We start from the raw sequence: 21,111 nt of genomic DNA, 5'->3' as shown, positions 1-21,111 counted from the left end.
ATCTGTGATATATCAAAACATTTTCTTTCTAAGAGCTGTTAACAAAACAGCATCCTTTGCCATCAGGAAGTGAAATCTGTAGTAAAGTGTTCTCTTTACTCCAAGACTGAGCCAAAATCCTGCTTACATTAATTTCTTTCTAAGAGCTTTATAAAAAAAAACAGCATCAATTGCAGACAAAGTGTTTTTGTTTTTTGCCAACCAACAACCATGAATTTGGACATCTGGTTAATACAAGAAACTGAGAAAGAAGACAACACAAAATCAAGAAACCATGTCCGAAAAGGTTGAATCTACTGTTCCTCAAATAGCAGGGACAAGTGACAAGTCAAAGAAAAAAGGAAAAGCACACAATGCAACTTAACCTTCTTCTCAAACAAAGAAAAAAGAAATATGATAACAGTTACTTAAAGGAACACTATAGTCACCTAAATGACTTTAGCTAAATAAAGCAGTTTTAGTGTATAGATCATTCCCCTGCAATTTCACTGCTCAATTCACTGCCATTTAGGAGTTAAATCACTTTGTTTCTGTTTATGCAGCCCTAACCACACCTCCCCTGGCTATGATTGACAGAGCCTGCATGAAAAAAAAACTGGTTTCACTTTCAAACAGATGTAATTTACCTTAAATAATTGTACCTCAATCTCTAAATTGAACTTTAATCACATACAGGAGGCTCTTGCAGGGTCTAGCAAGCTATTAACATAGCAGGGGATAAGAAAATCTTAATTAAACAGAACTTGCAATAAAGAAAGCCTAAATAGGGCTCTCTTTACAGGAAGTGTTTATGGAAGGCTGTGCAAGTCACATGCAGGGAGGTGTGACTAGGGTTCATAAACAAAGGGATTTAACTCCTAAATGGCAGAGGATTGAGCAGTGAGGCTGCAGGGACATGTTATATACACCAAAACTGCTTCATTAAGCTAAAGTTGTTCAGGTGACTATAGTGTCCCTTTAAATTTTGGATTCAGAAGTGCAAAAAATACAAATATTCCTCAAACACAATGTTTACTTTGCAAGAAAATATTTCCAAACAGTTCGTTAGCACTGCTTTTTTTAAGCAAAAGCTTCAGGAGTATCAGAAGACTAATCAGTTTATGAGCAAAATATTTAAAAATGATAATGAAAAAGCCACTCGTTAAAAGGTTTGTGCTACTGCGCCAAATTTGTTTTTGGGTTCCACGATGTTGGTATACTATGCCAAACGGTTACACGATTCAAAATAATTGGGAACCCCTGCTCTAGAGCATTGGTCACATGCCCATTAATTGAGTTTAGTCATATTTTGCGGAGCTTCTTCTGCCACAGAGGTCATATCACGTTAAAGGAACCCTAAAGCACTAATTTTAAATTTTACAAAAAGTGCAGATTTCAATAGAAATTAGAATTTTTATAAATTAGCCTTCTTACATCCCCTTGGATATCAATCAGACAACCAGGCATGTTACTTTCTGTTTGATCACCTCAGTAGAGTTAAACTCAAGAAGCAGCAATTGCCCAGCACCTGCCTTGCAAAGATGTCTCATGGAGCTGCATTGGGAAGTCTGTGATTGGACAGCGACAAAAAGTCTGGGCATGGTTAGAAGAGGAGAGCTTACAAAGGCGTCAGACAAGAGATCTACAGCTTTATACATATGCTGTAGATCTTATGCCTGACGCCTTTGTAAGCTCTCCTCTTCTAACCATGCCCAGACTCCCTCTCTCTCTCTCTCTCTCTATATATATATATATATATATATATATATGTGTGTGTGTTTTGCAACCAAAATGTATTTTACAAATGTTTTTGGATCTGAGACGAGTGCTAGGATAAGGACTGTGATAATATTTTCACAATTTTGAAGTATATTTCTATGTACGAGTTGTCCAGCAGTCTGTGGTTTATTATCGGAGTATGTAGCCAAAGTGAAATGTTCTATCAATGACTTTGATTAAAACAAATCCACAGAGGGATTAAGGTCTGCGTGCCCGGAGTCTCAGTATACTTTAACATCAGCCTGCTTTGCGTGGCTTAACTTCCCTTACTCAACAGACCTTTTTTTTTCCCCTGTGGAATTACAGGGCTATGAAGGTAAAGCAGCAAATTGAGACTCTCTGTTCCCTAGACCCTCTGCTCCTTTTAGTCTCCCTTTTCTATCCTCTCTCTCTCTATTTACTGTCATTTGGTCTCTTTTCCATCTAAACATCTTCTCAAGGATAACTTCATCAACTTTGCCTGCACAGTTGTCAGTTTGGTTGGTTTTGTGCTTATCCCATTTTGTACCATCGTAAAGGCAAAAATAGGAAAAAAAAAAAAAGAAAATGGATTTTGCTTAAACTCATTGTCTAGAAGCAGTAGATTGAAGATAACCTAGAAGCAATATTTACAGGTTAAATACTTAAAATCTTTAAAAGGCATTTACAGAACTGGTAAAAACTGATTTTTACCGTTACCTTAAAGGGGTTATATTCATAAATTTCACAGTAAATCCATTGCAAAGGTAATACATGTTATCCCAACACATACTTTAATAGTTTTGCCTTGAATAAGGCCGCCTGCCTTGCAAATGCTTTCTATGAGATATGAACAAAAAAAAAATAACAAAATAACAAAAAAATAAAAAATTGCATCTGTCCAAGGTATTTAATTGGGGTCTGCAGACTCTTTGTGTTACTTCATTTGTCTTTCCCTACCTCGGCAGGACTCACAATGCTAAAATGTTGAACAATGCAAAAACCTTGAACCGTCACCTACTGTAAGATATATAGTATGTGAAATTTTTTTTGCACCTTTCATCTCACAGTTGCTTGGAAGTAGCAGAGTGGGTGAGGGCTTTGTGTGTGATGCTGCATCCCTGCCTTTCAGACTGCCTGTGTTCTGTCCTTGGTCTTTTCATACACCATTTCTAGAATAGATAGAATCCTTTTCTGTGGTTCTGATTATCTTCTCCAAAAACACTTCTAAAGCCAATTAACTCACTCTATGCTGCTCCAGCACTAACGAAACAAAGCAATTCCGTGAGTGCCTCTTCTATTCCACCCCCCCCCCCCCCTCAATCAGTGATAACTTGCCCTAACAATACAAAACATGTAATAAAAAGTATAAACAAGACTTTATTTTGACAACTAATATTATTTGTATATCTATCCAAGGTGAGCTCGTTTTTCTGTAAACAAATTATTAGTTAGGGGTAAAATGGTACAAGTTATTGCGGAAAGGAATGTTCTGTGAACTGTGACAGTGAATATTTAAAATTGCAGCAATATGTGTGGCGCTATGATACAATGGTTTGCAGGAATTCTTAGACATTTAGTGCAACTTCTATAGGCAAGATTCATGGCTGCCATTCGAAATTCTAGGAGAGAGCCTGGACTATAGTCGTGACTCGTGCCTATGCATAGCTATACCTTTCTTTGCTACTGAAAAAATATAAATGAAGCTATTCAGAATCAGCAATTATTAGCATGCCAGGCCTGAATCAGGCATTAGGAGGTTTCTAAAATCCTATACACAAGCAGAATGCAATAAAACCCATTTCCAAGACACAAAGGGTTGCAAAGCTGTAACTTGGCGTCCTCTCCTATGACACCGAATATGTTCCAAATAGAGATCGGAATTAAAAATAAATTGCAAATAAAAAATATTGTCTGGGATTTCACAATGCCTCTTTGAGACCCACTTGAGCTTCACTTTCTACCGATCACACAACATGTGGTGAAGATAAATGTGTTTTGTTGAAGAGGCTGCTTATTTGTGCCCACGTTTCCGGTTTACTACCATGTGTGTTTAGGTTTGTGTCATTAGGGCAGACACCCAACAAACTCCAGGGACTGGATTCCATGCTTGTCATGTGATGAAGAGTGTGGCTGACCTCCTAAACTTGGCTTTGTGTCTTCCTTCGTACCCTGCATGAACAGCCATGCTCTCACAATGTCATTTTGCAGGAGCATGCAGATGCAATTGCATTTACTGCAACAGTTGCATAAATTGATGAAGTCACTAAAGTCTAAGCGTAAACTAAAAATAAAAATCAATGCATGCATTTGCTAGCGCATTAAATACATGAATCATTATCACTTAGAAAGGATTAGGCATAACAGACTAATTTTAAGGAACAATATGAACACGTTTTTTGGTTTATGGGATTTTTGTAGTAGATTTTTGTTTTTGATAGTCATCTGGCACCGAAGTTTCCTGCAGCAATCACAATGTATATTAACTGTTCTGTGTGGGGCCAATATTTACTTATCAGGGGCAGCTGCCTTTTCCAATTATACCAATTTACAAATTCAGGCCACACTTCTCACTGTTTCTATTCCTAAAGAGAGTTTAACCCCTTGAGAACCAATGATGGGATAATTAATGTATCATTAGCCATCCTTTAAAGGTGTTGAAACAAAATGGAATGCCCCTCTCATTTAACAGTGACAGAACAGTATAGATGAAATAATGAAATACGTGGGCCATCCCGTGCTAGTACAGTGTGAATCAATGCATTGTGTGATGACAGAGTGACATATCATTGGTGCTTAAGGGGTTAAAAAAAAGATAAGCACGTATACAAATAATTATCACGTATTCAAACCAATGACTATTTTTTGAATTCATTCTTGACTAGAAATGTTAAATGGTTTGTATGACGGACTTAATGTTTGATTATACAATGTGGCAAAAGATTTGGCAGACAGTGTCAAGACTCCAGATGTTGTTACGGTATCAGAAGTCACACAATGGGTCAGAAAAATGCAGAGCAAATCGCAGGGTTATAACATGATATACTCTTAAAAAAAAATAAGCCAGATGTAAGTCAGAAGGTTTGTTTTGCAGTACCTGTTTCCATGGACGTGTGAGGCGCAGAATGCAAAGCTGTAATGTAGTAGTGTCGGGTCGATCACAGCACCGGATTCAGCATGCTGAATCAATTCCTTCAAGTAGCAGAGATGTCGATGGCAGCCACGTACGCCGTATCGAGCACAGTATTCATCCAACACAAACACCTGCCCAGGACTGAACCAACCCTGTGCATTAAAAAGAATGTGGGACAATAACTGAACCTTAAAACAAAATAACAAATGTAGAAAATACCATGAGTTTTATCAAGTAGTAAGAAATAAAGCTCTGTGAGGGGTGCCGATTCCCCGTAGTCCAAAATATTATGTCAGAGTTATTAAATGTTTTCATTTGGTGGTTTAAAAAGCATACCAATAAGTGAAAAATAATTAATCTCAACTTTACAGCATGTTTTAATTTCCTCCCAATTCAGTTTCAAAAGGTTGTTGTATATGTGTATTCAATAAAACCAGTGTAGGGAGTAGATTTAACCTGCTAGTTTAATACATTTTTTACACGTGCCATCACCATTAGACATATGTTCGAGAAGGAGAATCTCCATTAGACTTGGAGATCTATTTGAGTCCAAACTGCAATTTATCTGTAGTTAGGCTGATCAGGTGATCAGTCAAATTCCTGAACTCACAGCTATATACCAGAATTAAGAACCAATGAAAACGTGCAACCACTGAGCATGTTAATTTCAGGTCGTGATTCAGGATTCCACCAGTGGCAAAAAACAAAAAAAAAATGATTATGTCTAATGGGGGATATTTTTTTTTGATGATTAAGGAACAGTCACTAAATGTTGGACTGTCTAGTGGAAAAAAAGGAGTAGTAAAGTATATTTAATAAATATGTAAGTATATTTAATGTTCTTACTGCTTTGTACTGCTTTTTGGGACCTTTTGGTTAGTCTGATTCTGTACTGAAAATCAAACTGACATTCGGAGGAAATTCGAGCGACACGAGATGTTCCGTTTTCAAGAAACAATTTGACAAAGTATGGTTTAACCCCAAGGTGAGCTGACACCAGGAGCCTCCTGGCACAAGAACAACTTACATTTTGCTTAAGTTGTTATTGTGCCAGGAATGTTCCTTTAAGGAATATACATATATGGTTCTGAATTTATCTTAGTTTATATTGTTGGTTGGTTGATGCCACACATCAAAAAGCTCCTGAAAGTTTACCTTATTCTGTATAAAATGAAAACGGTCAAAATGCAAACAGAACCTAGATGAAGACGGGTTGGAGGTGGTAATAAAATTGGGCAATTCAAATCCACCTTGCATTTACAACTGGGTGTAAGATTTAGAGGAGTGATGCTTTCTAAGAACCTACTACGGAGATATAATGAACGGTCACAATATATATATATATAAAACTCAATAACTTTAAGGGGAAAGTATATATATATTTTTCCAGGGCAAGGGAGAGGATTTGGTATTGTAACCAGTTAAAGCATGGAGGACAGAGGGACAAGACAGCCAAAACATAACAATGAACCATCTAAGTATATTGAATATAATTTAATGCTTATGTTTTAACACAATTTTTGAAACTAAATTGTATTGTTAATCTAGTTTAACAGAGTCTTAGAGAAATTGCCCTAGCAGCATGAAATGAGTTTGTGTATTTTTAACAATGCTTTTATCTCCCCTGTCTACACTGTATTTTCTGTACCAGACTATCGTAAAAGTCTGTTTGGGTTACACACATGGGTCAAGCCCTGCTTTGCCCTTTGCTAGGAGTCAGTTATACCACGTTTCAGTTTTCAACAGACATGACTTAAAGGGACACTACAGTCAACAAAACAACTTTGGCTGAATGAAGCAGATTTTGGTGTATAGCTCATGCCCCTGCAGTCTCACTGCTCAATTCTCTGCCATTTAGGAGTTAAATCACTTTTGTTTCTGTCCATGCAACTGTAGCCACACTTCCTCTTACTGAGACTCACACAGCCGGCATGAAAATAAAATGGCTTAATTTTCAATCAGATGTTAACTTGCTTTAGATGGTTTTAATTCCCTGCTCTGTAAACTGAACTTTAATCACATCCAATAGGCTCCTGCAGAATCTTGAAGGCTATTAACTGAGCAGTAGATAATACATTACAAATTAAACAGACTGTGCTATATAGGAAGTTTAAACATTAAATCTCTCTTTACAGGAAGTGTTTAGGAAGGCTGTAGAAGTCACATGCAAGGAGGTGAGACTAGGGTTGCATAAGCAAAGTAATTTAACAGCTACATGGCAAAGAATTGAGCAATGAGACTGCAGGGGCATGATCTATACACCCAAACTGCTTCATTAAGTTAAGTTGTTTTGGTGACTATTGTGTCAATTTAAGGACTTTTAAACTCTGACAGCATAATTCACTAAAACATGAAATGTAGAGAACTCACAAGGGAATCACACAGATAAGGCCAAAATAAAATTGGGGGAAGAAATAAATCTAAAAGTTCCTCGGTAAAATCTGTAATGTAAGCAATTTATTTCTCTGATATCTGCTTGTGTGAATCGAGAGGTCCTTAAATGCTTTCTCTATTTATTTTTCCTTTTGTCGTTTTACAAGAGGCATTTCAAAAGGACACTCTCTGACATCTGGTAAACAGAATCTGAAACGTAGAAATGCCTGTGCTGCAGTTAGTAAATAGCACTATTGTGACTTGTACATTTATTAAGCCTTTAGTATTTATTCAGTCCTCTCTGGAGGAGCTGATAAACCATATTTCAGAGCTGGTTTGAGTCTATTCTTCATTCTATTGAGTGGCACAGCAGCAATCTTCAAGTGTATAATTTTCAAATTTGAAGCCAATCGATTGAAACCCTTTATCCCAAATGCAAGCACAGTTATTAAATGAGTTTGGAAGAAAATACCACTTCGAAGCAACAATTTCTCACTTCATTTCTTTTACCCTAGGTCCTAGTAACTTACCAGACAAGAATAGGAATCATTTAATCTGTGATCCAATGTCTGCATCTGAAGAACTTTAAATAGAGAAGAATGGTCGAATCTGCAGGGATTTGCAGAAATAAACTCGTCCATGCCATGTCTCTGTGTACGGTCTGGGTCTACGGAAAATAAAGAAATATCAATGTAGAAAAAAAACAAAAAACAAAGACTGCTATAGTAATAACTGGTTTTGAATTAATGCGCTTCAGTTATATTAGATGTACATTTTTTTTTCCTTCTTCATTTCAAAAACTGATCAACACATTGACGAAAGCTGCATTCACTAAAAACTTGACAATACGACCTTGGTACATTTCAAAGCACTTAGCAGATGTACAGACTAAAGAGAGAATGGTCTGAGAAATGCTCTCTCGTGTACATTTCCAACCTCCTATTGTTCTTTCTGCTAATATGTCTACAGCAACAAAATGAAAAAGTATATAAAAAATAAAACAAAACATCACTACAGCTAGCAATCTACTCTCCAAATGGCAAATTAGAGCAGAAATGAACATGTTAGCAGAAAAGGTAGGTCATTTCCAGTCTTTGTTTAGAGCGACGCTTTTAATGAGACAAACCTTGGTGAAGTAATGGGAAGTGTTGTGTATGTATATAAAAAAATAGAATAGAATTCATAACCTTCAAGCAAAAAAAAGCATTCAGTACTTTGTGAAAAACCATATCTACATTATACTGCACTGTCCTAAATGGCAGGCGAAGGACCAAATGAATTGTTCCTTCCAGATGCATCTTTTGACGCCTTTAGACCCCGCGGGTTTATAAAAAGACAAGCTGTACTGATTGCTTTCGTTAATGGTGTGTTTTGTTAAAAACATCCATGTGAATTATGACATGTAGAAAGTAAAAGCCAAAAGGACTCGGTTGGCCATTAGCTCGGTTTGATACCAAAGTTCATTTTGAGTGAACAATGAGTTTCAAATCATCTTAAAAAAAATTGGCCATATACAAAGGAGCTTTTGCCCCTTTGTTCCTTAAAATTCAAATGTATGTCTTTTTTATAATACTTGCTGCAAATGTACTTGACTAAGTGTTCCGTTCAGATACTGCATACAGCAAAACCTGAGCTTTCTAAAGGGAGAAGACAAAAGCTTATTGATCAAAGCCAATTATAGAATAAGGCCCATCATAAAACGCGATATTGATTTGTGGCTATGATGCTAACATAATCAGTCACATTGAGGAATTTAGCCCCAGATCATATTGATCCATGTCAACTTCAACACTCAACTCTATTTGTAAATGGAAGAATTATTTAATTCAAGCTGAAGGATGTGCAGCTTCACGTCTTCACATATACCCATACTAATTCAGATCATTGGCCTTGCACTGTCAAAGCAAGACCGTCAAATTCATGTGACAGGTTTTGCAAGGTGAATGCGGCATACACACAGAGTGACAGAGCTTGCTGGCAGATCTAGGTATGAAACCACTGAGCAAGTAAGTATTTTAATTCTCAACAAGTGAGAAGACACGGATCGTTACAGTATATCCTGATCTTCTGATTACCCCTAACGTGTGAGTACATCATTTGTCAATTGACCATCTCTCAAGTTGTAATGACCATTATATACTGCATGAAAATCCATATTTTTCAAAGAAAGATTTGATGTAAGTAGTAGAGCAGGAATGAACAGACGTAAATCAAGCATCTGCAGTTATATAGGGAATTAATAGAGACCAGTAACCAAAGTCATAATTTTATAGGTACACCTTCAAAAAACACCAGATCCATTTACTACATGAAAAGGTCTGGAGTAAATTTTAACAGTGAACCTGAGAAGTTGTCTGAATTTCTAGGATAAGTCTATTGCTAAAATGGGGGGATACTATCCATTGGTTAAAAACTTTAAAGGGGGATTGACACGAGAAAATGCCCCTGTGACAGACATTAGGGGGAGGCACAGCGCACCTCCCTCCCCCCGACAGAGTCAAGTAACTGCCTACCAGAAACCTGTCTCACAGGATTGCCAATGGTAGGTATCTACTATACAGCTGTGCTGTTAGTATATGCAGTGCTGGCACCCTGTACTGTTGCTGGAATGGCATACAATGTCAATCCAGGCCCGGCTGCAGCGAGCGGTGAATTCAGTCCACATCTCAGCAGCACCCCACTGGTCCCTGGGGATGAGGTTAGCCTTTAGCTATCCCTATCAAGTTAAAAGCCACAATACTGGGTAGACTTTAGTGGTGTAAAATAAATCAATCAATATGATATTATTATTACAATAACATTTAAGTGTGCATGTGTGCGCATGGATGTAATTGTGAGTTTGTTTATGTATATGTGTTTTTGTATGAGACTGTGTGTATGTAAATGTGTGTCTGTGTATATGTGTCCGTGTGTGTATATATATATATATATATATATATATATGCATGTGTGTACATGAATGTGTGTTTGTGTATGAGACTGTGTGTATGTATGTCAATGTCTGTCTATATGTGACCATGTGTGTGTATATATATTATATATATATATATATGCATGTATGAACATGAATGTAAGTATGTGAGAGCATGAATGTGTATGCATAGGAATTTGTATATGAATATCAGTATGTGTGAGTAAATGTGCAATTTCCCTGTGTTTTTTTTTACAGTTCCGTAAGGGGTTCCAAAATATATTTCCACCCTAGGGGCATTTTGTAACCTAGGTAATCCTCTTGGCAAGGGTGATCATAATGCCATGCTAAAAGTGACATAACCCTTTTAAATAATTACCTGCTTTTTTACTGCTGACCCACTCCACACCCTGCACTGAAGGCTGGTGTTTTTTTTCACCTAATCATGTGTGTCACAAAGTATCCATAACACAAACAAAATGTGTGGATCCATCCAACCTCTGAGCTGCAATCAACTGATATAGGGGCAAACAAATGGCTCTAATTTTTTAATAAGGAATCATTTCATATGTGTGGCATTTAGCCAGTTTCCTCAGGAATTTATATTTTTGTATCTTATTTACAGGGGGCGGTGGAGATGAGGATTCTTTGGCAGGGCTAAACAATGCTGGATTCATGTAAATATTGAACCGTTTTTTTGGCACCAGATAGATACAATTAGTATATAGAAAACAAGGGCCTCTATTTAATATTCTTAAATGCCTCCCGCAACGCACTCAAGATGGCCACTGACTCACATTATCTACACATCATGCTCCCAAGCCAAAGGCCCCAACAAGGTACTGCCACTGACTCCTTGCAGTGCTTAGAGGCAATATTTCTCTGCTTCTGGGAGCATGAACAGGCTGCCAGGAACAAGTCTCGAGAATGCCTCCCGCAACGCACTCAAGATGGCCACTGACTCACATTATCTACACATCATGCTCCCAAGCCAAAGGCCCAAACAAGGTACTGCCACTGGCTCCTTGCAGTGCTTAGAGGCAATATTTCTCTGCTTCTGGGAGCATGAACAGGCTGCCAGGAACAAGTCTCGAGAATGCCTCCCGCAACGCACTCAAGATGGCCACTGACTCACATTATCTACACATCATGCTCCCAAGCCAAAGGCCCCAACAAGGTACTGCCACTGACTCCTTGCAGTGCTTAGAGGCAATATTTCTCTGCTTCTGGGAGCATGAACAGGCTGCCAGGAACAAGTCTCGAAACAAGCCAGCCAGGGTTGAGCAGGGTCGCACGCAGCGGGGAGCAAAGGGATCCCCTTCGGGCACAGCACCCGTATCCCCAACCACTCTCACTCTCCATAGCCCACCCGGGTTGAAGGTCACACGGGCTAGGACCTGGAAGCATCACCCGCATCACCCACACCTGTAGAGGCACAAGCACTGTAAGCGGCAGCAGACCATCAGGCCCCCCAGTACTTTTAGTAGACATGTACATATAATCTCCTCTGTTTTTTTGTTGTTTAAATTAATGTCTTAGGCTAACTGATACCAGCATTTTTTCACATATTAACCTTTTTTTGACTAATCTTCATGTAATTATATAAAAAATGTGCATTGTGTTTCCATGTCATGCCTTACCAAATTAATGTTTATTTTTCAAACGTGAGTATATGCTGTTGGGGCATTACACATGCATCTGTAACTGCTTGTTCTTTATGCACGCAAAAATAAAGAATATTTAAAAAAAAAAATTAAAAAATTAAAAACCAGTGTGGACCAGATCAAATCCCAGCAATGTTGCTGAGACTCAGTGCGCCAGCAATTGCTAAACCTGTCACTACTCTTATCAATGAATTCCTGGTGTCAGAATACATACCCAAACTTTTGGAAGACTGCAAAAGTTGTATCTATCCATAAAAGTGGTGACCTTACTTTGGTATCCAACTATTGCCCAATATCATTGCTCCCGGTATTGTCAAAAATATTGGAAAAATTCATACACACGCAACTATGTGAATATTATCAACAATCAAATTATCTGACCCCTGATCAATCAGGCTTTCGTCCAAATCACTCAATTTCGACAGCCCTCTTAAAAGTTTGCAATGACATCCAAATTAGCATGGATCAAGGAGACTTAACTGGAGCTATTTTCCTTGATTTTGCTAAGGCCTTTGATATAGTAGACCATGGCATTCTTTTGCAAAAACTTAAAAACTTGATGATCGTCCAGTAACCTGGTTTCGATTGTATGTTTCAGACCGATTGCAATATGTGGCCATTTCTGATAGTGCTTCCCTCCCTCTTACAATCACGTGTGGTGTTCCCCAAGGCTCTATACTCAGCCCTATGCTATTCACATTATTCATAAATGATCTGCCTAATGTCTGCAAATCCTCAACTGTACACATGTATGCAGACGACACTGTAATCTACGCTAGTAAACCCAATCTACCGCAGCTTGAGGCTGTGCTCCAAAACCAATTCACAGAGGTAGTAAAGTGGATAGCGGATAACAAACTCTTCCTAAACACTGACAAAACAGTTACAATAATCTTTGGAACTGTACATAAATTACGTAAACTACAAAATCAACAACTGTGTATCAGAATAAATTCAAAAAGTACACTGACAGCATTCTGCTCTTTTAAATATCTAGGTGTGTTGCTAGACCCCAATCTATCCTTTGGCCTTCACATTGAAAAAATCTCTTCAAAACTTTACCCAAAACTAGGTGCCCTGTACAGAAACGAATCCTGCCTTAACCCCTTCAGGACGGAGTCAATAGTGCACGTTCTGATCAAAACAAAACGTAAACAAAAACTGGAATTTGCGCTATATGTCTGTTCACCCGTAGTTCCCCTCTTTCAAATTATATGCACCCACACTTATTATATATCATTTTGTTCAGGAGAAACAGGGCTTTAATTTATCATTAACTATTCATATATGGAACATAATTTATTATGAATAAAATGAAAAAAAATGAGCGAAAATAAGATTTTTTTTTAAATTTGCATTTCCGTCTGACATTTTAACTGTGAATGTCATAACACTGTTAGGTTTTTTTTTTTTTTTTTTTTTAATTCTTTATTTTTGGTGTGCATAGTGATTAAGACATACAAGCTTGTGGTGCCCCAACAGCAATCCTCAAGCATTTTTCAAGCATTACATTAGGAGCAGTAGTATAATGAGCACATTTTTATATATTAACAAGTTTATAATAGGAACATTCAGTTAGGTTGCGTGTAGGGTGGTAGCCATTTAATCGCAAGCAATTACCGCTATATTACCCAGGATACTTAAACATGTAATAGTGTGGCTTGTCTAACCGATATTGCCTCTACTGATAGGTCTGCCAAACCTTCGTGGAACTAAGCGTGGAGTTCAAGAAAGCCCTGTTGATTAGGTCTAGTTGTACATTACCTAAGTGAGGCTGTAGACAGACTTGCTTAGTAAGTAATTACGGTCCAGGCTTCCCTTAATGGGCAGTTACACATAGGTAGAGTAATAAAATAAAATCAAATAAAAGTGCCACTGGGTCATGTTAATGTGACAACTGCGGTTTCATAATGGCAAAAATATGTCTAACTTGCGAGGGAGTACTCATTATAATAGAAAGTAGTATACTGTAACATAGAGTATAGGGTATAAGATGGTAATTAGGATACAGTATAGCATATACAATAACCGCAGTATTAGGATAGCAGGCTTATGTCTAACAAAAACGAACAAAATACAGATATGCTTTGTTATAGAGTGGTCGACAGTTTACTCAGCCTATGCCCGCAGAGGGGGGGACACTGTCCTTAGCCAGCTGGAGACTAGAGTCCGTCTCGGTCACCCAACCCCTTCCCTGGAGGCTGGACATGTGCGCTGGGAGTGAGGGCAGACGAGGCAGTCGGTGGATAGAGCAGCCAGTGTTGCATAGAGGCCGGTGTTGCGTGCAGGAACCCAGTTGCCATGCGGCGGTAAGGCGTTCCTCCTGCCAGCATTCTGTTCCGGTGCCTGTTTCACGGTGTCTCGCTTCGGTGGTCCCGTTGTAGCCCAGCGGATTCCTTTTAGGGGAAGGCAGGTAGTGCCCCCAGGTCTGCGGGTGGGTGCTTGGTGGCAGCCCCTGTTCCTCTGCTTGCATGGCCCACGTGCCCTGGGCTTCACCCGTCTCCTCCGCCTCTCGTCGGAGTGTGTCTCATGAGCCTGCCGGCTGATCAAGCTTGGTGCGTAGTGGGGAGGGCAAGGTGGGTCAGGTGGCGGTTTCGCGGTTCGTGGTCTGCTCTCGAGCCTCTTCCAGAAGGCTGTGAATAGCTTGTCAAGGCGGACCTCTAGCGGCTCCAGTAGGTCCGGTGTGGTGGGGGTCCGTGCAGAGTCCGCCATCTTGTCCACGGCTGCACAGAGTGTCAGTCGTTTTCGGGTTACCCCGTCGTCGCTTGGCAGCAGGTAATGGGCAGCTGGGACCGGGATAACCCCCGCCGGTCCATAGGGGGGGGAACGTGGGCCCAGTCTCTTTCTGTAAGCCGTCGCTGGCGGCGGGGGAGCGGCCGCCTCCTCCACGCCGGCCATGCTTGTAGGCCTCGGGTTGCGTTGCTGGGTGTTCTGCAGTCGGTGCCTGGTATTTGGCACCAACGCGTAGCCCTTGTCAGCAGCTCTTCGTTGGTGGCCCATTTGATGAGATTTGGAGTCGTTTTGAGGCTTTTTAACCAGCAGATTTGGCATTTGGAGCGGGAGCAGCTCTGACCTGCGCCCGCTCGGCTCTGCGTCCAGGCCCCGCCCCAACACTGTTAGGTTTTACTGCAAAAAATGCACATATTTGTAATCAGCGATGTCTCACGAGTACAACACGACCCCCCATTAACAGGTTTTATGTTGTTTTGGAAAGTTACAGGGTCAAATATAGAACATTCCATTTTCAAATTGAAATTTTCCAGATTAGTAATGTTACCTTTGAGACGGTGTGGTAGCCCAGGAATGAGCATTACCCCCATAATGGCATAGCATTTGAAAAAGTAGACAAGCCAAGGTATTGAAAGTGGGGTATGTTTAGTCTTTTTTAGTAGCCGAAGTTAGCGTTCATATTTGTTTTTGTGTGAAAAAAGCAAAAAACTAATATTTGGCCAGTGTTTGTGACTAAGTGGCTACTAAGAAAGGTAGACAACCTCGGGTTGTCTACTTTTGCAAATGGTATGCCATCATGGGGGTAATTCTCATTCCTGGGCTACCTTACGCTCTCAAAGGCAACATAACCAATCTGGCAAATTTCAATGTGAAAAAAATGAAATGCAAGCCTTATATGTGACTCTCTAACTTTCCAAAACACCATAAAACCTGTATATGGGGGGTACTGTTATTCTCGGGAGACTTCACTAAACACAAATATTAGTGTTTTAAAACAATAAAACATATTACAACAATAATATAGACCATAAAAGTGCCGTTCGCTTGTAAAAAATGCGAAAAACTGCACTTTTACTTAAAATATCATCGTTGTAATACAATTTACCAGTTTGAAACACTAATATTTGAGTTCAGCGAAGTCTCCTGAGTAAAACAGTACCCCCTATGTACAGGTGTATGGTGTCTTGGAGAGTTACAGGGTCAAATATAGTGCTTGCGAATTAAATTCTCTGCACTTTCTCCCTGTGTTGTCAGGCATGTCAATCAAATTTTAATTAATCAAATCACATAATTACGTTAAAAGATTATTTAAATATACACGTAGAATTTTACTATATATGCATTTATAGGTATTTAAATTCTACGTGTAAACTAATGTAATCTTTTATGTAATTGTATGTATTTATCTATATATATATTTGCGGTTATTTGTATTTTATATATAGATAGATATATATAGAATGTCATTCTAAGTGTATTTTGTTACCGATATATATATATATATATATTAATAACAAAATACAGTTAGAATGAAATTACATATGCATATATAATTTATATTAAATTTTGTTTCAATATTTTATTTATTTATTTTATTATTTTTTATTGATTATTTTAATTATACGTATTTATATATTATATATATGTACATTATATACATAATATATATACATATTATATATATGTAACGTCATTCTAAGTGTATTTTAATATTAATATATGTACTTATATTAATATTAAAATACACTTTGTATGACGTTACATATATATAATATGTATATATATTATATATATATATATATATATATATATATATATATAATATATATACATATTATATATATATATATATATATATATATATAAAAATATATTTAATTTATTTTTAAACATGTTTATTTTATTTTTTTTTACACCTCCTACCAGCAGGGGGACTGTCTGATATTTCAAACAGTCCCCCTGCTGGCAGATCCATAGCCAGCTATAGGGGGCCATGTGATCGCTCTTTGAGAGCGATCACATGGCCCCCGGGGGCCTCATTTGCTGGAAGGGGGCTGCCTGGGCTCTCAGGCAGCCCCCCCAGAAGAGGATCGCGGCGGAGGTAAGTACACCTCTCTTCCTGGGGGGCTTAAGCCGTTACGGCATCCATGCCGTCGCAACGGCTTTAAAGCCCATTTAATGCGTGACGGCATGGTACGTCGTAACGGCGTTAAGGGGTTAAACGTTTATGGAAAAATAGTAAATGATTTTGAAAGCATATTCAACAATATTAAATTGAGGCCATAGGCATGAAAAATGATTCTATTATCTCATAAAAATGTTTTTAAAAAAATGCAAACCCTATATCACCATTAAAGTGCAAGGGATTTCTATTATTTCTAATAGAATGGAATCATTTCTGATTGATTTTATGGTCTTGATTAAATATTTTTGCATAAGGTTTTCAAATTATTTAATACTTAATATTGGATAAATGTTTTAAATGATTTATATGCAAAAATTGAAATAGACTTGAATGGTGACTTGTGTAGGTAAGTCATTAGAATTCTTTTTCCAAAAGAATGGACAAATTATTTATTCAAATAATTAAAATAGAAAAATGTATCCAAAAATATTAAACCTTTTTGAAAAGCTTATCCAACATTTTAAATTAAGCCTATAGTTTGGAGTTTGTATTAATTATTGTAGAGGTTTTTCGGTCATATTATATGTGCATTATATTTTGTGTTCCTGACTACTGCTTAAAAGCTATGAAGAAAAATACATTCTAACCATTTATTTTCCATTATAAATAATTTCTCATTCAGTTACATCCCTAGTCTATGGCATTATAAGCAACAGAATTCCAGGCAGGTAGCATAGCTAATGAACTCAACTTGATAGCCGTAAAAGGACAAAACAAAATTAAGATATATTCTCATAAAAACTCGGTGGTATCACATTCAAATTAATGATGTACATTCAAGAGAAGTGAGATATTGGTTTTATGTAACTGTGATGGAACAGTAATGAAGAAAATGTAAAAATAATAAAAAAATAGCTTACCTTTACCAGCTACGAGTAAGCAATTTAAACAAGACAACAACAAAAAATTATTAATTAAATTAATGAAATCCTGCTAGTAGAGATCTCAGCACATGATCCATCGTGATTAAATCAGATGCAAAAATAAACACACATATGATCTCTTACAAATACAATTAAATATGACTTGTAGCACATCTGATTAATGCAATGCATCACAAAAACCTGTCATTTGTGAATCTCAATCAATTCATTAATTTACTATAAAATAACTATTTAAAAAGGATGAATCTTTAATGAATGAATTTATTTGTGGCAGTGAATTATTGGAATAATTTATTTGATTACGTAATCAGCTGAGTTTTTACAGCAATTTATTCACTAGTACTTATGTAATTATCTTTATCTGGTTGTCCTCCATGGCAGAGTTCACTGCTGAGTTAGCTACTCCCTCCCAACTGCACACAGGAACATGAATGTATGTAAGTCCTATAGACCAGGTTCATTACATGTCAAAGGATACTACCCACCCCAAAAAATGGGATGTAAGAGTACCTTTTCCCTTTTCCTCATATATCCATGGCAACATTCACCATTGGACAATACCGAATCTGCTTGAAAAGGCAAAGAAGAACACCACTAGGAGGTGGTTATAAATATTGGGAGTTACATGTAAGGAGTAATTCCAGGTCAGAGTTCTTAAAGTGGAACGATCAGGAGGAACATTCCATTGGTTTCCATGGTGAGTGTTCCAATTCTAGAACTTTGCACCATAGCAGCTTTTATAAATAACTCTCATTAGTTCTAGATACTGATTTTAGAGAACGCCGCTATCTTCAAATTTTAAAAAACAATCTGTGATTTAGATGCAGCTCTCTTGACTTTAACAACTTTTGCAGATTTAGGCCACAGTCTTCTTTCCTGCAATGGCTGTGGTCTGTACCCTGGAGAAGTCCTCCCCTTTCTTTTCTTAGCTTAAGTTTGCCGAACGTAGAAGCTGTATTGGGCTGTGAAAGAGACTGAATCATACAGTGACTCTATATGTGGCTCTGGAACAATTCTAGCTTTTCTATCCAATAACAACTTAACATTCTTTTCTAGAGAAAGTCTGAGGAAGAAGCCATAGAGAATACACATTCCATGATATATTCTCACTGCTATATGCAATATAAAAAAATACCTAGAAAGGAGCTTACCTTCTATAAAAAATCCCCATATAAAACTATTTTATAATGCTTCTGCTGTAAAAGAAAAAAGGATGTGCATTTTGGCAACTAAATGCCTGGATCTTTAAATCAACCTGCATCTTTGACGTAGAAACAAAGGCAAAACAAGGGCAGAGTATAAAATATTTGATAGAGTCCTAACCTCAACATCTGAAAAAAGGGATTTAGGGGTGATTATTTCTGATGACTTGGTTGTATAGGGAGAGGTATTATCAGTAGAAAGAGGGAAGTGCTCATGCCATTGTACAGAACACTGGTGAGACCTCACTTGGAATATTGTACGCAGTACTGGAGACCGTATCTTCAGAAGGATATTGATACCTTAGAGAGAGTTCAGAGAAGGGCTACTAAACTGGTTCATGGATTGCAGGATAAAACTTACCAGGAAAGGTTAAAGGATCTAAACATGTATAGCTTGGAGGGAAGATGAGACAGGGGGGATATGATAGAAAAATTTGAATAAAGGGAATCAATACAGTAAAGGAGGAGACTATATTTAAAAGAAGCAAAACTACCACAACAAGAGGACACAATCTTAAATTAGAGGGGCAAAGGTTTAAAAATAATATCCGGAAGTATTACTTTACTGTGAGGGTAGTGGATGCATGGAATAGCATTCCAGCTGAAGTGGTAGAGGTTAATACAGTGATGGAGTTTAAGCATGCGTGGGATAGGCATAAGGCTATTCTAACGATAAGATAAGGCCAGGGACCTAATGAAAGTATTAAGAAAATTGGGCAGACTAGATGGGCCAAATGGTTCTTATCTGCCATCACATTCTATGTTTCTATCTGGATCTGGTACATGTGCTATAAGCCAGGGAGGCCCAAAATAGCTTAGTCAGCTACATGTTTGCATAAGTTCAGTTGAGAATAACTGCACCTGGAGTTCTAGTGTTTGGCCAAGCCCAGGAGTCTAAGCTCTGCTAATACACACAGAGGTCATCTGAAAATCCCCCTGATCTTTCATCACTGCCCAGGCATGGCGTGCATAATGAAGATCTCATCGAGACATAGCAAAATGATGCTTGTTCCAAGACAAAGTAATTAACATTTAGGGGAAAGATGGCACACTCGTCACTCAAATTCCTGCCTACAAATGTAATAACCGGAGAAGTTGATATTCCCAATCATGAGCCAACTGATCACCATTTATAGTGAAAATACCTGTAAAACAAAATACTTAATTCATGTTAGAGATGGGTACTATTGCAGTCCAATGAAAAATTGCCTTGACTTGACCCATTTAATAGTTTGTAAACCATAGATAAAATTATAGTTTGATGCAGATTATTCTTGTAAGATAACCAGCCAGTTAAGAAGTGCTTTAAGGCAGCGTGCAGGGTTTCTAAAGGAGGAGAGAGGCTGAACTCCACCCTGGGGACCCCAAAAGACAGGATCTATTTATATCCTATCTATTGTTTAATTGTCTGTCTGCTGCAGGAGTAAACCTAATAGTGAGTATAGCCTTGGATAGCCAGGAAACAAAAATAGCCGCTTTGCCTAAATTTTATTATATGTTTCAATTTGAAAAAGACGATCCGATATATTGTTACTGCCACTACAATAAACCAATAAAAAAAATTAAACATACAAATGGTTTCATGACAATACAAAGAACATGGATTCTTATCAATGTCTAAATATGATTGTTGCAGAATATATACACAGAAATTGAAATATGTATTTAGAATGGAAAAACATGCTTATGTTTCACCATTCATAATGGCATAAAGCTCTGAATTTTAAATAAAACAAGCAATTGAAGTTACAGATTATGAATAAAAAAAAAAAATCACTGGGATTATTTGGAATCAAATCAGCATTATGGTTAGATTATTGATGTTTTTACCCATCAAACTTCACACAATACTGGCAACTTTGTTCAATATATGTTACAGTAATCGCTTACGAGGCTGTGCTGATTCCACTTGAAAGTTATGTCCTTTTGGGTTAAACCTTGGTGCCTGGTTGGAAACCATGGGTTTATAGGACTGTCCAGTCGCTCTGTACATTGCTTGCACCCACAATATTCTATCCTGTTCATCATCACTGGCAAAAGTAACAGTATCTCCTTCTTTGACTGCATTAAAGAACAGCCGACCACCCTGGAGACCTAGGGATGTGAAACAAGAAGTAACGATATTGCCATGAAAGCACCTCACATCTCAATTCATAATGTTGTTACTTTGTTTCATACACTAGGTAGACATAAATAAAATAATATTTTTTTTTTTTGTTTTTATTGTGTTCAGCTTTTAAAAGCAATCTTTTTGACATGGAAAAGTTTGAATATCTACACGTTATAGAAGTAATGGGATAATGAGATCATGAA

At 37.7% G+C, this 21,111-nt stretch overlaps 1 protein-coding gene across 7 annotated transcripts in view; it reads right to left on the bottom strand.

Moving 5' to 3' along the window:
• Window positions 1–21,111, bottom strand: part of CADPS2 (calcium dependent secretion activator 2) — a 416,067-nt gene that overhangs the window by 177,956 nt on the left and 217,000 nt on the right. For all 7 annotated transcript variants that reach the window (XM_063446829.1, XM_063446831.1, XM_063446824.1 and 4 more), the window contains exons 11-13: window positions 20,689–20,892; window positions 7,753–7,889; window positions 4,814–5,001 (exon numbers count right to left, since the gene is read on the bottom strand). In XM_063446829.1, the coding sequence (XP_063302899.1) occupies window positions 4,814–5,001; window positions 7,753–7,889; window positions 20,689–20,892 (529 nt within the window). The remainder of the gene's footprint in view (window positions 1–4,813; window positions 5,002–7,752; window positions 7,890–20,688; window positions 20,893–21,111) is intronic.

This window comes from Pelobates fuscus, chromosome 3, assembly GCF_036172605.1.
Source record: "Pelobates fuscus isolate aPelFus1 chromosome 3, aPelFus1.pri, whole genome shotgun sequence".
NCBI lineage: Eukaryota > Metazoa > Chordata > Amphibia > Anura > Pelobatidae > Pelobates > Pelobates fuscus.
This window is presented reverse-complemented; position numbering and strand designations above follow the sequence as displayed.